The sequence below is a fragment of the Athene noctua genome, chromosome 12 (genome assembly GCF_965140245.1).
Source record: "Athene noctua chromosome 12, bAthNoc1.hap1.1, whole genome shotgun sequence".
Taxonomy (NCBI): Eukaryota; Metazoa; Chordata; class Aves; order Strigiformes; family Strigidae; genus Athene; species Athene noctua.
The window spans coordinates 18,221,138-18,245,323 of NC_134048.1; the positions used below are offsets into that span (position 1 = coordinate 18,221,138).

At 41.8% G+C, this 24,186-nt stretch overlaps 1 protein-coding gene across 4 annotated transcripts in view; it reads left to right on the forward strand.

Moving 5' to 3' along the window:
- The first annotated feature begins 2,627 nt into the window (after window positions 1-2,627).
- RNF130 (ring finger protein 130) overlaps window positions 2,628-24,186 on the forward strand; it is a 48,881-nt gene continuing 27,322 nt past the window's right edge. For 3 of the 4 annotated variants that reach the window (XM_074916109.1, XM_074916110.1, XM_074916111.1), the window contains exons 1-2: window positions 2,628-3,590; window positions 12,774-12,968. In XM_074916109.1, the coding sequence (XP_074772210.1) occupies window positions 3,323-3,590; window positions 12,774-12,968 (463 nt within the window). In that variant the 5' untranslated portion in view covers window positions 2,628-3,322. The remainder of the gene's footprint in view (window positions 3,591-12,773; window positions 12,969-24,186) is intronic. The other variant, XM_074916107.1, reaches the window with a different exon arrangement.

Below are 24,186 nucleotides of genomic sequence, written 5' to 3' on the forward strand. Positions count from 1 at the left end.
CAGGGGCCGGCAGCGCAGCAGCAGCTCTCCGCCCCGCCGCCACCTCCCCCAGATGCGCGCCCCTTCCTCACCGTCCGGGCGTCCGCGGACCCTTTTTGCCCTCCCTTCCCCACACGGCCGCGGCGGGCGCCGGGAGGGACGGAGGGCGGCGGAGGGCCCCGGGACTGCCCCGAGGCCGTGGCGACCCCCGAGCGGGCGGCGGGAGGCGGCGGCCCGCAGGGGGCGCCCTCAGCCCGGCGGCGGCCGCGGGCCCCGGGGCCGGGCGAGGGCGGGAAGATGGCGGCGGGGCTTTGGCGACGTGAACCCTGACAGGAAAGCCAAGGGCGGGTGTGAGACGCCGGCGGGATCCGGGTGGAAGGAAATGTGGCGTGCACGGGGAGCGATGAAAATGGAGCATAAATGGATTTGTGACCATTTCCCCCCCAAAAAAATGAACAGGAGCTGGGGTGAAACCAGAGGCCTGGCTTCCTCCTCACACCTGTGGTGACCTGCGAGGACCTCAGTGCCATTTATCTGCCCAAAATAAAGGCCCCTGGCTGGCAGAGGCACTGCTGCCCAGTGCAGGGTGGAGAGACCTGGGGACATCAGCCCCTCCACCGCCATCCCTTCATCCAGCTCCACCAGTGTATGGAGGCAAATGGACCTTTTCGTTCTCCCCATCCAGGGACCTGCCCGTCTGGGGAATGCGGAGGTTGAAGTTGCTCTGCTCATGAAACACCCCATCTTTGTGCACCCTGGAGCAGCGCTCTGCAGCTCCTCTCCTGAAGCCACGAGTGCTCGGCCGTTCCTCATCCGTACGGATGGGCTGGGAGGCAGGACAGGAGCGGCCGAACGCTCGTGGGCCCACTGGTGGCACAGAGCGACCTCCTGGCTCTTGCTCCGTGAGGAGGGACAGGACCAAGCAGGCAGCCCCCACACAGGCAGTCAAGCTCAGCAGCCCACTTATCTCCAGCAGAAACGCAGCCCATGGGAAGTTGGACAGGGCAAAATGAAAAGCAGCCTTTTCTTGTGGTTAGAAAAGGGAACTGGGAAGCTGCTGGCTAAGCCCTTTGGCTTGTTTCACTTCTAATGTGGCCAGCAAATGTTTTCTCAATGCTTCTCAAAAGTGCTTTGAGATCCTCTGAAGGTCAATGTAGTAACAGCAAGGAATCCTTCAGGCTCCTAGGTCTCCCTGGCTCCTTCTGAGGACATTTCAGTAATAAAGCACATGACTTTGCAGCAAAATGATGCAGAGGTCTTAATGCTGAAAAATCAAACTACTGTCTGCGCTGCAAGAAGAACGGCTCCAAAACATGTTCTGCATGGTGCAGTCTCACTGTGTTTGCCACAACTCTCACCCTCTGGCTAAGGTGAAAGGCTGGGTGAAACGCTGAGGAGACATGACTGGCATGTGGTTCCTCACCCAGCATTTACCAAGAATGGCAAAACTAAACAAAAAAAACCAACAACCTGGAAGCAGAACATTCAGCTGCTGCTTCAGAAACATATTCTGGATTGTACTGACATTTCTATAGAGCTTTTCATAAACAGCTTCTCAGAGGATTTTACGCAGCCACACACTACATGCCTTTGGCAGAGTCCATTCTGCTCCGAGGTGCAGGTTTGCAAACCTGCTGCTTTCCTTGGGATTGGCATGGGGCTCTTCAAGGGCAGGATTAGACCCACCACTTGCATCTCAACGAAACAAAGACTGTGCTTTGATGGTGTTATCTTACATGCGTATGTGACCAGGTGCATCACAAATGGATAAACTACAAAACCTTCCAAAGAGAACAGTTTAATAAGATACTTAGGTTAAACACCAAGGTTTATCAGAGGGCCTTCCCAAGCAGCTGGGGAAGTCACCAAGGAGACCGTATCTCAAAAGAACAGCAGTACAGCTATTTGTTCAGGAATTTAGAAAATATTCTCACAGCCCTGCAGTACTTGTTTTCTTTGCCTTAAGTAATTTCCAGATAGTTTGCCTTTCAAAATTTGAGGTCACCACATTATTTTGTTACATCTCTGAAGAGGCTGAAATCCTTAGAACTATGGTGTTTAAGTTAAAGAGAGTAATTCATCAAGTCCTGTTTTACAGTATTTCATGGGATTAATATTTATTAACAACATTTAAGGATTTGTAAGATTTCCCATTTTAGTACGCCAGAACTAACTCCAAATTAGGTAGGAGTGTCCCCTCAGAGGACAGAGGCTGTGCTGTTCTGGCCCCGGCAGACCGTTAACTGCCCGGACTGAACACGCCCCACCTCTTTTTCACACATCCAGCCCTCTGTCCCCTCATTTCAGGCACACTTTTAAACCATCTCTGGTATCTTTTTGATGGTCGGCGCTCCTGATCTGGAAATTAAAGACTCTGAGGGTATACGTGTCCTTAGATCTCACTCCCTGAAGACCTGCGGGTCCCTAGAGCCAAGCGCTCCCCACAGACCTCGGTGAAGCTCCAGGCGTGGCTCCGCACCGCCATTGCCGCCCTCCTCCGCCCCGCCCCGCGATGACGTCATATCCAGGGCCCCGCCCCGTTCCGTCTAGTCCCGCCCCCGCGGGTGTGGCTGTCGCCGCGGCCCCGCCTCTCGCCCTCGTGGCGCGGGGCGGGGCGGGCCGCGCCTGCGCAGTGTGCGGAGCGCCGGGCTGCAGTCGAGGCGCCGGTTGCGGAGCCGGCGGGTGGAGGCGGCGCGGCTGCGGGAAGGCGCGGGGGGCCCCGCCGCCCCCGGGACGGACGGAGCATGGAGCGGCGGCCACCGGCTGCGGCCGCCGGGCTGGGCAGCGGGGTGCGCCGCCCGCCGCACTAAGGCGGCGGCGAAGCCCCGAGGTGAAGCGAGGCGCCGAGCCGGAGGCGAGCTCCGCGGCCGTGTGTGAGCGCGACTGAGGCGGCGGCTGCTCTCGGCGGCCTCCTCGGGGCCGGCGCCGGGCTGTGCGGGGCTGTGCGGGGAGGGGGCCGCGGCGCCGCCCCCGCCTCCTCCCCTCCCCTCGCCCGGCACGGGCAGAGGCGGGCGGCCGGGGCTCCCCCCGCGGCGGCGGGCGGGCGGCATGAGCGCGGCGCCCTGAGGGGCCGGCGGAGCGGGGCGAGCCCCGAGCAGCCTCCACCGGGGCCGCGGCCGTTCGGATCGGACTCGTCTGGGACCTGCCATGACTCCCCTGACTCCTCCCATGGCATGAGCCCGTGCTCTCCTCCCCCCTCCGCCTGCTTTCGGTCTTTCTCCGCTCCTGGGCTGTCAGATGGGATAAAACACACCCGGGCGTGTGGGGCTCGGCGCTGCCGCGAGGGAAAGAGGGGAGCGGCGGAGGCAACCGGTGACGGCCGTCGGCTCGCCCGGAGTCGAAGATGAGCTGGCGGTGGGCTCGCCAGCACCGGAACGGCGGCTCCTCCGTCCTGCTGCTGCTACTGCTGCTGCTCTGGCACTGCTGGGTCCGGCCGGCCGGCGCCGACAACGCCAGCCAGGCGTACTACACCGCCCTCATCAACGTGACGGTGCTGAGCCCCGAGCGGGGCGGCCCCACGCTGCTGAGGATCGACCGCGGCCGCTACGGGCAGGATTCCCCCAAAGTGGAGGTCAAGGGCCTGCTGGTGGCTCCCGTCCCCATCAACGGAGGTAACGCGTCCTTTGCAGCCCTTGGGTACCTCCTTTATAGGGTGGTTGGCCTTTGTCTGAGCTTTCGGACTTTCCTAGAGAGCTCTGACAAAAGAGGAGGGAGAACTTGCCCAGAGGAAAATAAATTAAAAAAAAAAAATCCATGCTCTCAAGAGTGCTGGCTTTAATAACGGCTCTGCAAAGCATAATGTGTTTTCCAGCATGGATCCCAGTAGGCTGGTCGTATTGAGCGATGGAAGTGTTATTTCCAAACTAATGACAGAGAGTCTGTGGCGAGAGTTAACAGTATTTGGTTACAGCGTTGCCATGAATCTCAGAACAGCTGCATCGCTATCTGGCTGTGATAGGCATCTGGATGGCTTTTGCTGCTGCATGAAACCATGATCGCTCAGGGTGCGTTTCTTAAAAATGCTGTTTAAGCTGTCCATCAAGACTGGGAAGGACTGAAGCCATCAAGCTGGTGCTCATGGCCAGTCTAAAATGTGCTCGTTTGAGGGGTACTGAACACTGCTTTCAAATAAGTTTTCTTATTATTAATTGAAGCTGTTGTGACAGATTGCTCTCTGACAGATGGTGGGGTTTATAGAGAATGGTAATTTAAACAAGTAAGAGTATTACTTTGTGTATCGCCCGAAACAAAACCAATAGCTTGGGTTATAACGGTGTGGTTTTAGTAGTATCTTATTTTGAAAACCTTTGACATTATCTAAACTGCCATCTTTAAGAAATGAACCACTTGATGGATCACAGTGGTCCCAACCTGTCTCCTGGACAGTAAACCTCTGAATAATGCATTAAGTGAAATAATGTAGTCAGTTAAAACTAGAATCCAAGTGATGAATATTAAGAGGTTTTTAAAAGAATGAGAACGCAGAACTACTGTATTATTAAAAGCTCTTGAGAATTTACTAAATATTAAGATCAGGAAGATACTTAGCTGCTGCAGAACAAAATGCAGCCTGATACAAGCTTCTATGAAGCAGACTGTGCATCAGCATGTGCTTGCCAGATTCATTGAATCTTGATTTCATTAGCTTTACAAGGTATTAACTAGAATATATTAATATAGCATATTTTGGGGTGGAAGGGTGAGGAAATGGGACGTCTACTGTAAAATGATTACCATTTGTACTTCAGATCCTACCTTCACTATGCTCTGTGTCAGCTATTGTCAAACATGCTCGGTCTTCCTTTCTTCTGCTTCATGGTATTCCTCACTTAAATGCACACACCCCGATGCCATATGAAATCAGGAGGCTGTCCTGAAAGTGTTAGGCACGTTAACACTGTTACTGCAAGTAGTATTTTTAGGGTTTTTAAAATTTTAATATATGCAAGGTATCAAACCACTTGATTTTTTTAGTAGCTTCATTATTTGTCAAGCAAAACTTCCGATATTACTTTCTAACCTGCTTCTGTAACTTTCTCTGCTTTCTTCTGATATGGTCTTCACTAAAGTGTGATTAAAACATTGAGGGGGGCTGACAGCATTTTCATGGGAAGCTAATAATGGGAGAAGAGCTAAATAAAATTCTGAACAGTCCATAAACAGCATTTTCATACCTTACTGCTAAGTATTATTATTAACAACTTCAGTGAGAAAGCACAGCAGGAATTGTGAAATTGCAGACCTCAGTTTCTGCAGTTTTGACATGCTGCCGTCAATAAAGCTTTGCCATCAGTTGTTGGATTCAGTTTTGTCCTTCTGTTTGTCAACAGAAGGCTGCTAAAGCAAACATGCAGCAGTTGTCGTCTTTTAAAGTTCTGAATCGTTCTATGTAGGTTGTTATATACTGTACATTTTATTTTAATTTTGCTGAGGTGTGCTTCATGTGGCTTAAAAATATTTCATGTAGGTAGGAAAGATTGGAATATTTAACGCTTTTAGTTAAGATGCTCTTGAACACTTAAGGGTCTTATGTTTATATTCCGCTTTTTTATATCTAGATTTGATAAAAGACGATGCTGTCTTACTCAGGGTAATTGCTCTAATGCCTTTTTATCAGCCTGTTAATATTGCTGTAGAACTTTCTTGCAAAATATTTTTTTTTCTAACAGCTCTTAACATGACTAGCTAGTACCAGCCTCAGCTGTTAGAGCAGTACATGCTCTACCCCAGTTCTCATGTGTCGTAAGACGAAAAGGACTCTACAACTGTTAACAACTGTGTTTGAAGATACCTTGACTTTGAAACTGCTTTGATGTCAGGCATTCACCCGTTCATGGGGTATCTCTTGAAATTTCCACGTGGGTGATCTGTTAGCACCTTGATGGTGTTGACAGGGGCATCCATGTTTTATAGCTGAAATGTCCTTAATGTCACAGTTTTTTGAATGCTGTGTTAAGATGATTTATTCGTTGCCTGCAGGGAAATAAATTCATTTACTGATTCAAGATTTGGGGCCAGTGATCTGCCGATGAGCATACACCATTTGGAATAGCACAGCCTGTGATTTTAAGTGTTGTCCTCTGCAGTGGTTTTTGTTAACTTGTGTTCTTGAATATGCCCAATATTTTATATACTACTTTTTGAAGTTGCCAGTCCCGTGTGATTACCCATCCTTTAAGTCTCAGTGCAGAATGATATATTCAATCACTGCTCCTGTCTCTTTAGCAGAATTTTTTTAATTGAATTCAACCCTGTCATGTTAATACATGTATTAAAACTCCTTCCCTGTTCTTTTTATAGACCCTTGTATGAAATTGATACTGGCTTTCAAAAGCAATGTTCCCCTGGAAGTGGTATGACAGTAATTTGCATGACCGCTTGTGAATGTGACTCCTGAAAGTGTAGCTCCAGCAAGTTGTGGGTCACAGTTGGCTGCTGGATGTGAATACAGCACCTGTGTATGTGGATCTTTCCAAGTGTGTTAAATGCACAATAGCAGCGGAGTTTCTCTTTTAATCTCTCTTCCATTTCTTTCTTCCTCTAACTTGTTAATCTTTTGTGATGACCTAAATAATTTCTTACTGGAAGAGTGTTTTAAACAGCTTCTGGATATTAGTGCTTGCAGGTAATCAAAAAATACTCTTCTCCTGAATGGAAGGATGATAACAAAATGCATCTTCACAGCCTGCTGCAGCTGTTCTGATAGTTTAGTTCAGGTTTATATCATCTTTTCAGTGAGGTTACTGAGCACTTCTCATTCAGTCTCATCATCAGTTATTTGTGACTTCCTGGAACCAGGCATTTCAGCCCAAACATCTCACAGTAGCTGCCTAGGTACTCATGGCAGTGCCTGTACATGCACTGTGTAAGTGTTCAGCCCTGTGCTACTTTAGTGAGCTCTGCTTTTAAGCATCTTTAGTATTAGGTGCCTGACACCAGTTGTGGTGCTGACCTGTACCTGGCAGACATGTTCCTCTTTCTTTGACAAACCAAGATAGAAGCCATTGAAAACTCGGTCCTCGGTAGAAACTGTTTTGTGGCTTAGTTTCCTGAAAAATGTTCTCCATGGTGAACAGGAATCTTCTCCAACTGATGAGCCTGGGTTATTGCATGTCATTCTGGGTTGGGACACACAGTTGAGGACTGGAAACATCAGTTCTGTGTGCTCTCAAAGTCCCTTATAGATGGTTGGACCTTGCGAGGAGGTGAGGATTTGTGCCCCTGGCTTGGGTATAGCAGGGAAGCAGGTAGAGTGGTTAGGACTGGAGATGGGACTGATAGGAAGTGAAATAGCATCAGACTCAAAGCCAAACTTGGAAACGTTAAGACTCACTGAGCCAATAGGTCAGGAACAAGGGAGTGAGGTGAGGGATGGAAAGGGACCAGAGTCCAGAGAGCATGTGGGGAGGGTGATGGCTGTGTGAAAGCTGTGCTGGAGAAAGAGGAGATCTCTGCTGATGGGGTAGTAGGGTTGTGGCTGGGCAAGGAGACTAAAAATTTGAGGAAAAACATATGTTAGAAAAAGGTGGAAGTGGGGAAGAAACAATATTGGCAGAGTGTTAGGAATGGAGGTATGTCTTGGCATGGTACTGTAACTATAGGATTCTGTAGCATCTGACACTTCATAAACATGTTGTGTGAACAAGTTTTGGCTGCAGAAGGCTTAAAATGCCGGTTTCCTGGTAACTGCAGAGCTTTAGGTAAGATTCAGACAGAATCTTGTGTTCCTTTCTGGCCCAGAATCCAAAACGGTAAGCTTTAGGAAAAGGCAACAAAGCAAATACATCAGTAGAGTAGCAGAAGGAAAATCTTGTGCTATGTATCCATCCTTTACCATTGGTCTCAGTATCCAACTTAATTAGTAGTCCTTAATTGATAACAAAAGTGGAGGCTATATATTGGAGTTTACAGCCATAATTGTAGTATACTTACTGAAATAACAAGATTAAATCTGGACTATTACAGGATTCTTCTAAGCTTCAGTGATTTTTCTTTTGTTTAACTTCTTCCCTGAAACAGGATTACGTCTTGTTCAAAGAGTTTCTTTCAGTGTTAAAGCCAGCTTTAGTCAAAGCAATTACCTGAAATAGCTGTTGAAAGTAAAATACCGCTGTACATAACTCGCTGACACAACTTTTAAAAAGTGGCTTGAAAAAAGAGTATATTGATAGTAACACAAGTAGTAATGTGCTGAAAGAAAAGATATATATTGTGTGTATTGAACCCTAATGGGATAGCAAATAACTAGTACCCTTCCTTGAAATAAGAATCAATCAGTGCTGCTCTTGCTTCTGTGAATTTCCCAGCTGAATTGCTTTTCTGTAAATTTTATCACAGGACTATAATTAATACGTTGCACAAGGCTGGCTGTTCTGCCGGTCAGGTGTGCTAGGTAGCACCTGCCTGGGCAGTGCCTGCTGGAGGGAGGGAAAGCTTTCGGGCCCAGGCTGCATGGCACTGCATCTTCCCATGTGCTGTTTTCTTTTCCAACAAGTCTCTCCAGATCTGCTGGTGGTGTCTCTCCACCTATTATTATATTACAGTGATTGAAAGCCAGACTTTAAAATTATTTCTGTACATGTAGCTGAGACAGAGCAGCTCTGGCAACTAGTGCTGGCCCCAGAGTAGAGTATTAGCTAAGATGCAATCAATAGCAAGATATCTGACCTTTTAAAAAAAAAAAAAAAAGAGGAATCAAATAGTTGATGCCCAGGGTGTGGGATTATGACACTGGCCTTTTTCTGTGAAAAGGGGACAAAGTCAATGTAGCAACCTTGGCTGAAGTGGGACGTCACAGCTGCATCCTAAGCAATGCAGGAGCAACATAAATGGACAGTATGTGAAGGAAAGCAAACCCAGTCACAGTTCAGAAGTAGGAGACAGTCTGCGTTCAGTCAGGTGTGTACTTCTGACAAAGCCTCTGACAGTTGACCTATTAATTTCATTTTTGCTTCCACAGAATTGCTATCCCTCTCGTAGAGGGAAGGCTAAAGGACAAGCAGTTCAAAAAGATGAGGAGGAAAGTACTGTTGTGGTGCCAACGTGACCTCGCCAATACTTCTGCAGTAGTTGAGGAAAGCTGATTGGATCTGTTGCATTATTAACTGTTTCTTTCACAAGAATCCCTAAAATGCTGTCACAAGCATTAGTCCTTCAGCAAGAAGGGCTCTTGAATTTAAAAAAGTGCTTAAGGAGAAACAGTTATTATGTAGGTTGAGCAGTCCTGTGTCTCATGCAAGGGGGAACTGAAGCTCTCCTAAAGTTGAAAACAAATGTGCAGCCTAATGGTAGATACTTAAATCGCAGCTGATCCTTCTGTAAAGAGGAAGGTAGGAAGGGAGATATTTACAACAATATTGTACCATAGCTCTTTAACCCAGCAGGCTGCCACTTCTAACAGAAAATTGTTCTTTGCCAACGCATCCATGGTGCATAGGTAGACATGGAGAAAGGAAAGGTGGAGTAAATAACTTGTAGTTGAAGTAAGCCAGAAGTGTAGCACACCTCTAGTGAAACTCGTATATGGCTTTCTGTATGCTTATATCTTCTGAAATGATGAAATTACATGAGTGAGTTCTGATCGTATCTCTTTATAAGTGATTTGTTTTAGAATAACTTTAAATAAATGGGAAGTTGCTTTTCATTCTGGCGTGGACATCATCCAGGTAATATTTGCAGGCTCTAGTCTTTTAGATCCTAATTGGACTTTGGACAACGGAGCATAGATGGCATGATAATGGAGAGCTATCAGTGATGATTCTTGCTGACGCTGTGTCCCTTACAATGCCAAGTGGTGTGCTTGGCACGTTAGGTGTACAGCAGATGGGTTTTTTTAGCCAGCTTCTTAGAAAGGTGACTGTGATTATAAGACTTTCACTCTTTTCAGAGCATATTAAGTCTGTTGAAAAGATCAGCAGAAGAACTCAGACTTTCCCATATTGTTCCTGAATTTTATTTAGTTAAAAGTGAAAAGATTACTTAGCATCCTATTACACTACAAAAATGTTAATGTAAAGAAAAGTGGGTTGTGACTTTTCATTAAATCTGAAGTGACTTGCAGTTACTCTGTTCAGGTTTATCTAAACCAACCAGATTTTCCTTAATGTTTTTCTATTAAATAGTGCTAAAATAATATTGTTGGCTGTTAAATTTTCATCAGGACATACTGAATCCACCTGGTCAGGAATAACGTGATGTATGCATTTGAGTGGTGTTTGTTGGTCTATATCTGGAAAGCTTTTATCTCTTAATATCTTATTTCCTAATCCTGTTGCTCTATCCAGTAACATTTCGTAGCTCTGTCCACAGCTGAGAGAGACTTTGATCTCAGCCATGGTAGAAAATTTTGTACTACTTTTTCCACAGATGAAGTTTCTTTTATCTCTTACTACTTCCTCTGTCAGTTTTTAAGCTAAAAATTTCAATCCGTACAAATTCAAAGGTGCCTACATAAATTTTTGTAAAACTGAACTATATAACAGACTTCTGAGAATGCTGCCTCCCTTTTCAAGGCACCTTTTGCCTTTATTGCTTTTATGGTTTTTCATTCTAATAGCCCATCACCTTATTTTTGTGTCCTTTTTTGTTTTCACTTGGTATTTTAGTTTTGAGCATGATTATACCGAAGCAAACTGCACATAATCTGCTCTTCATCCATCCCATGTTATTTTAAGTAAATTTATGTTGGCCTTAGCGTCTACTTTCAGAGTTGGTTTGGGCAGTTTGAGGAGATTCTGTGGATTTATGGCCATGGTGTTTTCTAAAGGATGTATCGCACCTGAGATTCTTGAATATGATTTCACTGGAGAAGGATGGGATTTTTAGCTTTCAGGTTTTGGGAAACTTCCTATCATAGTCTGCTAGTGCTTTTCCCCTCCCTCATTTTTAAGTGTAAAACAGACGAGGGAGGAGGTGTGCTTTTTTTCTTAACAGAGGACTTTGAGGTGGGTTGCACACGTGCCATGTTATGGTTCTACTGCGTTTTCAAAAAGGAATATAATTCCTTTTAAAAAAAATTGTACTGTTCTCTTAAATTTAAGACTACAAAGACAAGCTACAAACGTGCAGTTGATGTGAAAGTACATTCCTGTGATCATTGCCGTTGATGACGGCCAGCACCAGTGCTCCAAAATGTGTGTGGATCAGTGCTAGCAAGCAGTTTCCAAAGGGATCTGAGTAATAATGTTAGGGTAATGGAGGAAAGTGCTCTATAAAATTGTGCTTTGGGCATCTATATTTTAGATTTTCCCAGATCCCTGTATAAAACAAAAGCACAAATACAAAAATACAGTAAATAGCCCTCCATGTCTGAAATGTCTTAATACAACCTTGCAAAACAACTGTGAAAAGGATGTGCTTATATCTGGCTCCCCACCCTTCTTCCAGGGGAACAGGGAGAGGCGTTTCTTGTCCAAATTAGAGATGCAGTGACTTCCTGTAAGACTGCCACAATATAGATTCATCTGCACTAGTTTTCTTTAGGCAAGCAAAAGATTTTCTTCCTTGTTTCAGAAAATATCCTTTAGCTGTTTGAATGTCCTTTGTTAGAGGTTTTAACCTGAGCTATGTTAAGCCCAGACTGCTTAAAAACATCTTTTGTTTTGTTTCCAGCTGATGTTAAACTGGATATTTTTTTGTGGTAGACCTTGTGCTTAAATCCCATAGTCGGTGCTGAAAATCTCACTGCTTTAAAAGCAGAATTTTACAGGACACTTCATTTCAATTGCTCTGTAATGTTGTCAGAGCTGTTATGCAAATAAATTGTTTGTTCGTGTCTTGAAAAATCACTGTTTATCCTAACTATTTTTAGTAGCCGAAGATTCTTATACTCTTGGCATTTGAAAGGGTAAATATATTTGTATTCTAAGTTGCTGTTGGCTCTACATTTCTAAAATCCTTTAATGATGTGACCAATGTATCAGACTAAACTCTGTTTCCAGTTGTGTAAACAGAAACGTCTTTTATCCTTTTCAGCTGCTGTACTGTGAAGTTAATCATCTGCGTTGCATTTTGTGCCTTTTGTACATAGCTCTGTGTGGGTTTGGGCTGTTCCAGGATACGTTATGGCATCAGAAGGGACAAAAGAGCTTTGCATGCTGTTGAGTTCTGACATCTGGCATTTGCCATTTCTGTTACTCTACCTTTATGCTATCAATACCTGTTTAGCTGACAACTTGAGTGTCGTGTTTGCAAAACCATTTGTTTTTTCTATGAGTTTGAATGCACTTCCTTGCAGGCAAAATGTACATACATAAAAAGCTGATGTTGGCTGCTAGGGTTTTACTAGATCAGCTTTTAATATTGTCCTTTTTTTGCAGTAGCCTGCACGTGGCAGATAACTTTGAAATCTTTTTTTTCACAACCTCCTTTGTTCAGTTATACTTCCCACTGCAATGATATTTATGACTGTATTAGAAAGGAAGAAAAAGTTATACTCCCCAGAATGGTTGATAAACAGCTGTTTTGTAAATGCCTATAAGCATATGAACCATATTCTAGTGTTTTTCAGCCTCTAGGCAGGTATTGATTCAAATGTGAATTCATTGTTCTAGCTGCACTAGAGTTAAAAATAGCTTGTGTTAGCCTGATTCTTGGGCATATAGTCACAGCTTTCAGGGTGCAGGACTTTTTTTTTAAAGACATTTTTTCGTAAGAATGCAGTTATCTTTAGGCTTTAACAAGAGGATGGTGGCTTCTTAGTGCGTAACAGTTAAGTAATTCAGCAAAACTTGGAGTTAGGTTTTTTTTCCTGTTTGAACAAATTGCCATCTGTGTAAATGTATTTCCCATTCCAGTTGCAGATCGCCTGGGCTGTGACCCTCGAACACGTTTCCAAGTTCCACCAAACACCAAGCAGTGGATTGCTTTACTACAGAGAGGAAACTGTACATTTAGAGAGAAAATACTGCGAGCAGCTTCACATAATGCCACAGCTGTGGTCATTTACAACAATATATCCAGTGAAGAACCTGTCACAATGACTCATCAAGGTAAATAAAACATAATCTCTTTCACTATAATTTTTTTTTGTCCAAGTACTCTTTTACCATATAAACTGTTGCTAAAGAGCTCTTGGCAGTGCACGGATGCTATTTGAAACAGCCTGTTCTCTAATGATGTTTACAGGTATGTAATAGAGTGAAATAAGTCAATCATTCTGAAAAGTTGTTTTCCTTTAGCATACATTTTATGCAACAAGGAACACTTTTCTCTGCAGTGGGAATATCACTGTTTTGGAGTGACAAAATCTTCAAGGTTTTAGGAGCAATCAGTTTCAAACCCTTCTGAAGAAGAAAAGCTAATGTATAACGGAAAGTCTAGAATTTTACGAAGTATCTGTACCTGAGGAATCTTTATAGTAGCATGTCTTGAACTGGCTGTTATGGTGAGGAATTTCAGATGTTACCTGGATCTGAGTTTGCATGCTTTTTTAATGATAGTTTACAGAGGGTTCTCTTTCTACGATGTGTCAGTGCCATACCATTCCATGAGTAATCAACAAAACTCTAGTGATTTGGAGAGCAGTTACATCTGTAACTTGTCTAGAATAATGCTGAAAATCTGGATTTCTGTGGATTTCTACAGATTTCTAATTTAGGGCTGTGTAAAATTTCACTGTAACTAGTGAGTTAGTTTAGTCTGTGGGAGCCTCATACGTAAACATTTTCCTTGGTTAAAAATTATTTTCACAATTCTGATGACTACATTTTTTTGTTTTCCCAGAAGATTTTTCTCAATTTGGAATTACTTAGCTTAATCAGAAAAGGCCTATTTCTATATTTGATGGCTGTACTGTTGACTCCCTCCCCCCCCGAACATTTTCAGTCCTTTTTCTTTTAGGCATGGGGGTTGCTTGGAAACTTGTATTTCCTAATTATTGCTCTGCATATTGTCACACAATTAGAATTTAATTCTTTTACTAAAGAAGTGCAATGGTTGCTTCTTTCTCTCTCTCTTTTTTTTTTTTTTTTTTATTACAAAGGAAATGTCTTGTGGCTTCTGGTTTAATGAGGTTTGACCTTCCCAATTCTGTATACCACAGGAATTTTCCAGGGAGATTTTGACCTCCGTGTTGCAATTCAAAGCCTGTTGACAATCCATTTTTATCTTAGGTACCTTCCTTAGACATTTTTGCAAGTAATCTGCAGGCAAAAAGTCCCATATTCTAGTGAAATAATTTTTGCCACCTTCTGTTTGTATTTTTTGCCACTTATCTCTCTGCTGATGTAAACCTTCCTAAACCTTCAACTCTGGTCTTTCTTTGAAATGCCAATATTGAAATACCGATAACAATACAGCTCTAGCATTGTTTGCTCTATTACATGTTAAATCATGTAATGGGTTTGATAACTTCAATACTTTCTTGTAATGATGTTAGATTTGGCAGCTGCTTTCATAGCAATGGGATGGTGTCTGTCTTTTATTAGGAAATCCTAGTTCACTCAGTGTTTCAGCTCTGAAGATGAGTGTGTTGCCTTTGAAATGGTATCAGTGGTTCTGGTAGGATGAAAAAATGTCTCAAGTTATGAAAAATGAGAGCTACTGTGGGTAAAATGGTGTCTTGTAAGCTAGCCAGGCAACTGTTTGGATACTTGTTATTTAGCATGTTGACTTCCAAATATTTACTCTTACTCATGGCAAGCTTTAAAAAAATGTAATTACTGGAGATGATGCATATTTTATCTTCGAGTGTTTGAGATACTGTTTTTTAGCTGCATGTACTCAGTCCCTGGTATACTGGAATCTCTGTCACTGACTTGGGGCTGTAGGCACTAACTCAGTATTGGGCTTGAAGTGTTCAAACTATGTGACAGACTAAAAGTAATTATCTAGAACTGAAGTACCACCTTAGCACCACACTGTGATGAAGAGGAATGTCGCTCCACAGCGTTTGTTTTGATTGCGTTACGGTCATGTAAGGGATCTCCTTAGCAATCTGCGCTTTGCAGAGCTTCCTATAAATAACTTCCTGTTTGCTTGATGTAGGAACTGCAAGTGTGTGTAACCAAGATGTAGACCAGTCCTTTGGTGTTAGCCTCAGTACGGGGAGGGTTTGGAATCCAGCATTCCCCTCAGAATTATTCCAAGCGCGATACAGATTCATGAACCTCTGCTTGCGTGATGAGCCTATTCAAACACGTTGTGTATAAAGCAGTCTTACGCACATTCAGGACACTCCCTGGTCTTCCTTCTTCTGCCTTTTCAACCAGTTCACTGCTTGCATGCTCTAGGTGGTGAACAACCACATCATCCACTACTTAGATATTGAGGTGTGCTACATCTCTTTTCTTTAGTATTTTCTGTCCCTAAAGGTCAGGAGGAGTTGACCCCGTGTATTTTATAGCTGTTCTGCTGCTGATTCAGTTAAATATGTGTTAAACTGAGTTGATATAAAGTGAAAATGAAGGTGAGCCGCCAAGTTGGTCATACTTCCATGTGATGTCTAGCACCGTGCAGTATTCCTCTTTTAAAAATGTGTTCTTCACAAGGCAATTTTGCAACTGTATTCTGATCAGGTTCATGCCTCTAAGTTTTCTTTCTGTAGACGGGTGAAAATAGGCCTTGTGTCATTTTATATCACTGTAACATAATTTTTATACTGCTGTGTACCAAGCCTTAGGAATATTCTGCCTTCCTGGTGAAGCAGAAAGCAGCAACTGCTGATAATGCACTCTGCGAACTGAATGCTTTCCTACTTTGATATCTGCATGAATTCCAGTCACCCACCTAGGCACTGTCTATGCTAAAAAGAAGTAAAATACATGGATTTATGTATATTGCCCACCTGAAGAGAGGTGATTCTCTATGAATAGAGCTCAGTAAGCAGTTCTCACCTATTGGATTAATATTTTATCTAAGTTATTATATGCTTGAACACACTTTTGAAAATTTTAATCTTAATGGAAATTTGTTCATACTCAACATGTTACTTAGCAGAATATAAATGCTTTCTGGTGGCTAGATAACAACTGTCACTTTTGAATCCGTCTATCATAACAACGTCAAATGAACAGTTTCTATTGCTAATATCAAAATTTGCTTTCTCTTGTGTGATAGTCCACTAAGTGTGTACCTCTTTGACTTTAGGTGAGTTTTAAAGTAGGTATCAACCCTAAGGAGTTGGTGAAGGATTTTTTTTAAAAAATTCTGTTAATGTTATTTGCAACATTATTTTCTTTTCTCTATGTATATCCTTATATGTATTACTGTGTGCATGTAAAATAAACTTATTTTACACATTTTTGTAGGTGTCCTCTATCAGCCTAAGTGAAGGACATCTTTCCTAGCATAGATTATGTTAAACTATGATTTCACTGGCAGGAAGGCATTTTATGAGTGGTTTGGCTTGCTACTTCTCTTGAAGCAGAACAAAGATTGTCTAATGTAAAAAAGAGCCTGAGTGGTAGAGAAAATATCTGGTAGCTGTCTCCTTTATAATCAATTATGGAATGGGAAGGAAATGCAGGTAAAATAGCATTTTAATTCTTTTTTTTGTTTGTGGTTGAGACAGTCCTGTCAAGTACAAAAGAGTTAAATTCGATATTGAACTGCCTTATTAAAATCTAGACCTTTATTTGGATTTACGGAAAAAAGTGTAAGCCAAGGAAGGCTCTGAAGTTAAAATTTCATATTCAGAATTTGTGGAACAAATATAGACACAAAAAGATAAATATGTAAGTTGTTACTGAATTCCAATAACTATTGTTTATCAGTGCTGAATAAATTTCCTGAAGTATTTAAACAACTTGTAATATAATACCTTTGTCAGAGAGGATTTATCTGATACAGGTAGATCTTGTAAAGTCTTTTGAACAAGCTGCAGGCATCTCATCAGGATCAATCTTCACTGGAACTCTAAAGAAATGATGCCTTCATTTTCTGCAAGAATGTTTCAGTTCTGTGATGTGCACAGGAGGTGATGTTCTCCTGCTGTAGTACTGCGGGAGAGCTGCCCAACACTGTCTCCCAGAAACGGTTTCCTTTCAAGGGGAGGATTTCTGGCCCTGTATTCACCTAAAAAGCACACTAGCACAGGAAGCGAGGTCTGTACTTTCTTTGAACTGTGATAAAACTGAATGTATTTTATGTGGATTATTTTAGGTCACTGGGTCAGAGGCAGGAAGGACAGGAAGTCATTTGGAGTTGTTGCCATCTAATGGCTATTCCATGCTCTTGCCCTCGTTGGAGTGGGCAGGGTAGACTGCAGAGATCCTGCAGTCGAAATGCTGCTCTCCTCTGTTGTGGCACTCTGTGTGCTGCATGTCTTTTCCTCTGCTGCTTGCCTTTTTCTCACAAATGTCTCTTCATGTAACTGTAAACTGAACTGATGGTGTGAAAGCTGTAGCAGGGTGCGTTGCAGATTATTTTGCACAGATCTGCGCTGACAAATATTTCAACCCTGTACCAAATCCACTGCAAAACTTTCCTTGGGTTAGAGACCTACTTTTAATCTACAGCTCAATGTGCGTTTTATTGTCTATTACAATATTATTATAAATTTTTATTATTAATTTACCCTAGAGAGATGGGTCAGTAAAGTTGAAGCTTTAAAAAAGGCAAAACAATATTCTAACCATAGCTTGCATACCTTTGATCATTTTATACTGTTTATTGTTTATATTTGCTAACTGAAACTGTGGGGCGCAAGTGTCAGCACTATTATAGTTAATCCTGTTTCCCACTGAATTTCTTTGGATGTGTATCCATCAGGAAAATCTGTCACACAGTAGATGGAGGTGTCTGACACTTAACGAGACATGGAGAGGAGTGTTTGAAGCACAGATTCTGGACCATAAGGAAGCACTAGTCTCTTCAACACAAGCCAGGGAAACCTCTTTACAAAGCTAACATAGCCTCAGTGCCTTGCAGAACTTCTTACCAGTGTTTCTGTGTGGTATATGCCTCATCCACAACTGAAACAGCAGCAGTTAGGCTCATTTTTTCCTTAGCCAACTGAAAGGGTAATTAGTTCTGTGACTGTGAAAAGGCCCATGGGACTATTAGTGACTGTTAAGTAATTACATTCTTTTTCTTATCCAAAGTCTGAGCTCCAGCAGCAGAGTAATTCCCAAAATCTATGGATTTGGTGGAATCAAATTTATTATATTAATCTAAGAATATTCTAGTTTTGAAGCTCTAAAAATATTTAGTAGTGTCTGTGGGTCAGGCGCTCTTGACATTTCTCTTTTGTGCTTTGCTGAATTTGTTTGGCATGACCGTCCAGATTGATGGATCTATATGAAAATTTTGTCTAGATAGAAGAAAATACATGAGCATGACAGATTGCACTTCTTAAAAATCCCTGGGTTTTTTAACTTCAGCTTCCATTAGTGGAAATACAAACTGCTATCCAGAAAGAGCAAAATGGAAGCCTACTAGCACCTGGTCATACTACAGAATGCAAGATTATGGAGACTTTTAGTTATCAAAAGCCAAGTGTGTCTTAACTGATGGCTGAGCCAGTAAGTTCTAAATTATATTAATATTATTAATCAAGAATGTGACACTAATGTGCTTGGATGTTAAATCCAGATCTAACTGGTTTTGGACGTTGTTCAGAAGTATACTTGACAAAAGGTTATTTTCAAATAAGCAGAAATATCTTCTGAAGATAGAAAGACTATTCCGGAAATATGTGAAATTGTGATGTGAGGAACCCTTTCTCAGTAGCGTGTCCTGTGTTAGGGTTACACCATGTTCCTAGTTAAAACTTAATGTGACACTTCTGCTTTTTATTAATTTGCATTTGCTCAAGTTTTGAATATAAAATTTGGTCTACTTTGTTAGAATACTAATACCTTAACAGTAAAAATCTTCATTAGATAGGACTGCAAATGCAGTTTACTCTCCATAATACATAGCTAAATGCTTTGTAAAACTATGTGAATGTGCACAGATTGTGGAAAGGAAATGATAAAATTATAAATTTCTTTGTACCGAGGTTTTTTTATTTTTCTGGCATGATTTAAGTGGAATGTCTGTTTCCTTTTCAAAAAAATTGTAGTGCAAGTAGATGCAAAGAAGCATTGCTAAAAGAGAAAAAAGTTTTGTGAAATGTCTGTAAAATCATTGCAACATCTGTCTGCGTTTCCCTTATCTAGGCTTGGTTTTCCCTAGCGTAAAGAACCCGAGAGCTTACATGCATTAAAAAATACATATAAATATAATTCCCAGAAAATAAGAAGTCCTTCTACAGGAAGGGAATATGTGATATTAAGTAAAATGATCAAGGCAATCAAAAGGGGGGGGAGGGGGCACCCACAAAACCAGTGTCCTTACCATTTTAAGTGATCTCTGCTGCAGTTCTGGTTCCAGAGGTGTATAAATTTTCCTACTGGGTGCTCCCCGCTTTTCAGCCCAGTCATGAATCTGTCTTCCTGTTGCCTATCAAGTGTTGAAATCGCATATTTTTGCTTTTAAAAATCAAAATGGGGTAGAAATTCAGGAACTTGTGGGACACTTAGAGGAGAGGTAGGTTCATCTTCTAACAATAGGAGGCTCTTAATTTTTCTAACAGTGCTTAGTGTCATATGACTTATGATAGAAGATGAAAAGGAGCTCTCTGGGTGAGGTTGGTGGAGAGGAAATGATCTGCAGTGAAGCCAAAGTCCAACACCTCTCTCCTACATACTGGTATTGTATTGTATCTTTGAGAGATTCTAAGTGTTGGTTTTCTTGAGTGGGGTACAGTGGGTGTAGCAGAAACAGCTAGACCTTGTCAAGCTTGAGGACATCCAGCAGCTCCACCATCTCAGATGTATCAGCATGATTTGGACTGTGAATGAAGCAGGAGGATTTAGCCATGACTACCTGTTTTGATCTTACACAGATTTCTGCTTAAGAAACATCTTCCTGAGAAATGAGCAATTGGGTTATGAAATAATGCATCAGCAATTGTAATCCAAATATGGCCCGACAGTTTCCTTAACTGATTTTGCTATTTAGTTGCTCTTTTTAGAAACTCTTGGTCATAGTAGACTATAAAACTGATCAAAAGTATGGCAAGAACATTATACAGAGGCATCATTTCTTGTTTAATGAAAGAAGGCATTGGAAAGATCGTTTCTGCTTATAGGATTAGTATTTATCATGTATGGACTTCATGTGTTACAGACTAGCACAACAAGAATCTGATTAGGCTTTAATATTTATTTTGAGTTGTCACGCCCATCTTTGGAAAGCTACTCTTGCTGCTTCTGGTTTTCTAATCGTATGCCTCAATCATATGCCTGCTTTTCTTCAAGGAGCAGAACTTTATGAATATCTGTCACATGTCTGTTAGCAGTACAGTAATGCGTGGTACGTTGCAAAATACTAAAATGTATGTAGTCATATTTAGAGGGCATAGTGCAGTGCTTTCTTAGCCTGGTAGAGTAAAATCTGTTGAAGCTCTTTTTGCTGCAAAGAGAAGTTTTGAGTGTTCTTCAGACTGTATTCTGGTTGTGATTCATAGAAGCCTGTTCCTTACTAAACTTGAACATCTACTTCTTTGTCCTCTTAAGCAGACAGTGAGAATTCAAGTTTTAAGCTCAGAAGATTTCCTTTTTTTTTTTTTTTTTCCCCCGGGTTCCTTTGAATAGGTTTGTGTAGCAAAGAGACTCATGATTTTTGCAAATATCTGCTCAGTGTTTTGGGATAGCTAGTGGTTTCTCTGGTTATATTTAACTGAAGCATCTTGTGACAGCCTAACTTTAGGTAACAGTTTCATATACTGCTGTCCTTTACGATTTTCTCATGTTAACATCTGTTCTAGTGTCTGGCACTACATAAAATAGGTATCCTAAAGTAAATGTTTACATACAGACAAGAATTCAGTGTTTTCATTATTAGAAAGGCAACAGGAAGACAAATGTTTTAAAACGCTATCCAGTCTCATTTTAAAATTGATGTACATTCTTGGCATTAAATTCTTGCCTTCCTTAGACATAAATAACTGTCAGATATTACAGGTTTTTTCTGTTTTCAGGAGTATTAGATTTGGAACATCTCAACATATTTTACTCTTGAGATTGCACTCGTGTGTTGACAACTTGGATGTGCTCTTGTTTACTTTGATTAGATCAAAATAAAAATATGTGCAGCTAGACCTGTTTTAATCACTCTGAAGATATGCCAAGGCTCTTCCTCTTGGTGTCTGCTTTTCCAAAAGGCTGTTTTAGAATGTAAGACTTACTCTTCATGACAAATTTCTCTATTTTAGATTAAAATTGTAAGGTATCTGAATAATTTGTGTATTTTTCACCAGTGTTGTTATGTCCCATGGAATTCATATTTAAAAGCTGTGCTCCCCAACCCCACCTTTTCTAGCAGTGCAGCTCTGCATACAGTTCCGTATGTCTTTTCCCTTTCCCTCACCTCACCTTGAGGGTTCCTTGGTTTATATCCTCTGTGGCTATATCTCTTACCTTGTAGGGGTAATTCTTGCTTCTGCCTCTGCTCCCTTGCAGCTCAGATGTCTTCTGATGTTTTCACAGAACTTGTGATCGTCTCTCAAAACTTCATGTATAACCATAGCACTTCATTTGTGCTTTCCTGTTTTCTTTGCTGACATTCTGTGGGATCCCAAATTCTGTTGGAGTGGTTTCACTGTTACTTAATGTTATTCCAAGAAATCTGTCACTCACCGTAATAGGACTGATCCCTTTCCTCAGTGCTGAACAGTGTGATGCTGTATTTTTGTGATATACAGTGTTCAGAAAAGCTTAACATACAGTTACAGGATTTTAATAGAAGAACAGGGAGGTCTGGTTTGTGAAGATGGGCAGTTGTATTTCCAATTACATTAGCACTGTACTGTTCCAGTTGTTGCAGTCAAATAGGCAGTGGCATTTCAGTGTCTGAATCATTCCCTGACTCCAGCCTACCAGTGACTGCACCATTCTTTACCTTTATTAGGAAGGTGGGGATTTTGTTTGGTTTTCTTAAGTACTCTGAAATTTCCACCGGAATTATTCAGATAAATGTATGTTAAGTTTCAGTCTTTCAGAATGAAGTTATGAAAGGGTTCCGTTACAATTAGATATTGTCTGCTGTTTAAAGAGAGAATTACCTTCTTTCGCAAGCCTGAGATGAGTGCAGTCTATCTGTTCCATGCTGTGTCTGCAGCATCAGCAGGCACTCTCAAAGACCTAGGAAATTACAAGGACTTTAGCCATAAATATCAGCCATTAGAAAAGTACTAACCTTTCTTATGAGCATCTGATTTAGTTCTCTGCAAACCTTGCCTCATCAAATCAAAACAGTTCAGTGCCTCTTACAAGTGGTCCAGCATTTGCTGCACTTGAGATGGGATCTCTTTTTTTTTTTTTTTCCTTCCCCAGCTGCAAGAAGGTGGTTGAAACATTGCAGCAGTAGCAGCAGTTTGGTGCCAGGTTGCTCATACGCCCAGGAGGAATTGTCTCACCTGCCCTTCTGCCCAAATATTGACCAAACAGCTGCTTGGGCTGTTCACAAACCCAAGAAAAAAAAAAAAAATCAGCAGTTTGGCAGCGTGCCATTCCCTGCATCCTCCAAGGGAGGGTGGTTGGATGAAAGGTGTCTGAAGTCTGGTCTTTGAACAATACCTAGCTTGGTATTGTGGCCATAGTTGTCCATATTTTGAGTTTCAGACAAACAATTGGTAGTCAAGAATCAACAAAACAAACACAAAAGGAAACAATTATTTGCTTGTGATGAGCCTAGTAATTTTTCTTTTGATTAGTTTCTACCGACTTTCAAAATGTGCTCTTTTAGAATTGCTAGGAGGTACGGATAGATCAGCGAAAGCTAATGTGTTGAGCTGAAGTGAGAAACTTCTGGATGTTGCTGGTTTTCCAATCTTGTTTTTAGTGTCTTCTCACCTTTTAAGTCGTCCTCTCTTCTCTTTTTCCAATGTAATATTGCACAGATTTAATGACTAATTGCAACTTCATCCCTTTTCATACATGGAGTTGTATAACTATCCTGATTAAACATGCATATGGTAAAATTGCAAGCTAGAAAGAGCTGTCTGGGCTTGGATGATAGCAATTAAATGATTTATATTTACAGGCATCAATATCTTATGCCTGCTGTCTGTCCTAGTTTGTCATCTATGGTTGGCTGTGTGGTTCATTGGCTTTAGTTAGTATTCCAGCTTCTTTTCTCCGGACACTCTGTTCTTGGCTGAGGAGAGTATTGCTTTTCATAAGATTATGTAGTAAGACCATATTCTAACTTCTACAAACACTGTTACTCTTTCTGTATTCACCTGAGGATTTTTCTGCTTAAGTTTCAGAAATGCAAGGTTTCAAGGTGCTTAAAATAAATGAGTCAGTGTCTCCTCCTGCCCCCAATTGTTCTCAAACAGGGAGCTCTTGCTAAAATTATTTAGGGTGATGCCACTGACAAAAATATGGATGAACCAAGTCCCAGTTTCCACTGAGCTTCAGTATGTTAAACAGGCACAATTTATTTTTCTTTTCTGCAGTTCTCCTTGGCTCTCACAGGGTCAGAAGCAGCAGTAGCACTTTGGCTGTTCCCAGTTGAGTCATTTGGAATGCAAATCGCTTTGCAGTGATGCCAGAGGTTCCCTTTGTGCTGGGCTTTATATAAAACACATGACAGATTGTCAGCTTTGTCACATTCCGTGGGCAGCAGGGAATAGGTAGAGGCTTCAGCGTTTGATTCAGACAGAACTGGACTACTATCAGATCTTAGTCAGCTTGGCTTTGCAGATAACTGTAAATCATGTTGGAATGCTACATTGAGTGCTTCTGACTGATATTTTAATACTAACATAATTCCTCAGTGCAAATAAATACCTACTGGGGAGCTTAGCAGAACACATGCTCTGGGGAGTACAGTCCCCCTGCACCCTTCCCCGCCTTTCTTCACTATCCAAGCTAGATATGAAGAACAGAAGTGAGTCCTAGGGAGAATATCAAGCAGTTTAAATTCTCTGTTCTTGATTGATCTTGCACCATCTGAGCTGCAGGGTTTTCAGGTTGCTGGAGCATGTGCTGCATCTACGTACAAAATACAGCAGGAAAGGTGGCTCTTGTCCTGTAAAATTAAGTGCTGCATGTCTGGGCAGGGACTGTCTTCCCAACTGGATAAATAGGAATCTGAGAAGATTTCCTCTGAAAATAAAGCAATCAGTAGAATTTTAATCTGTTCCTGAGATTTCCTGCTTTTGAAATATCTTGGTTAGTTTGCGTGAAACCAAACTCTCTTATGTCTCAAACTGAC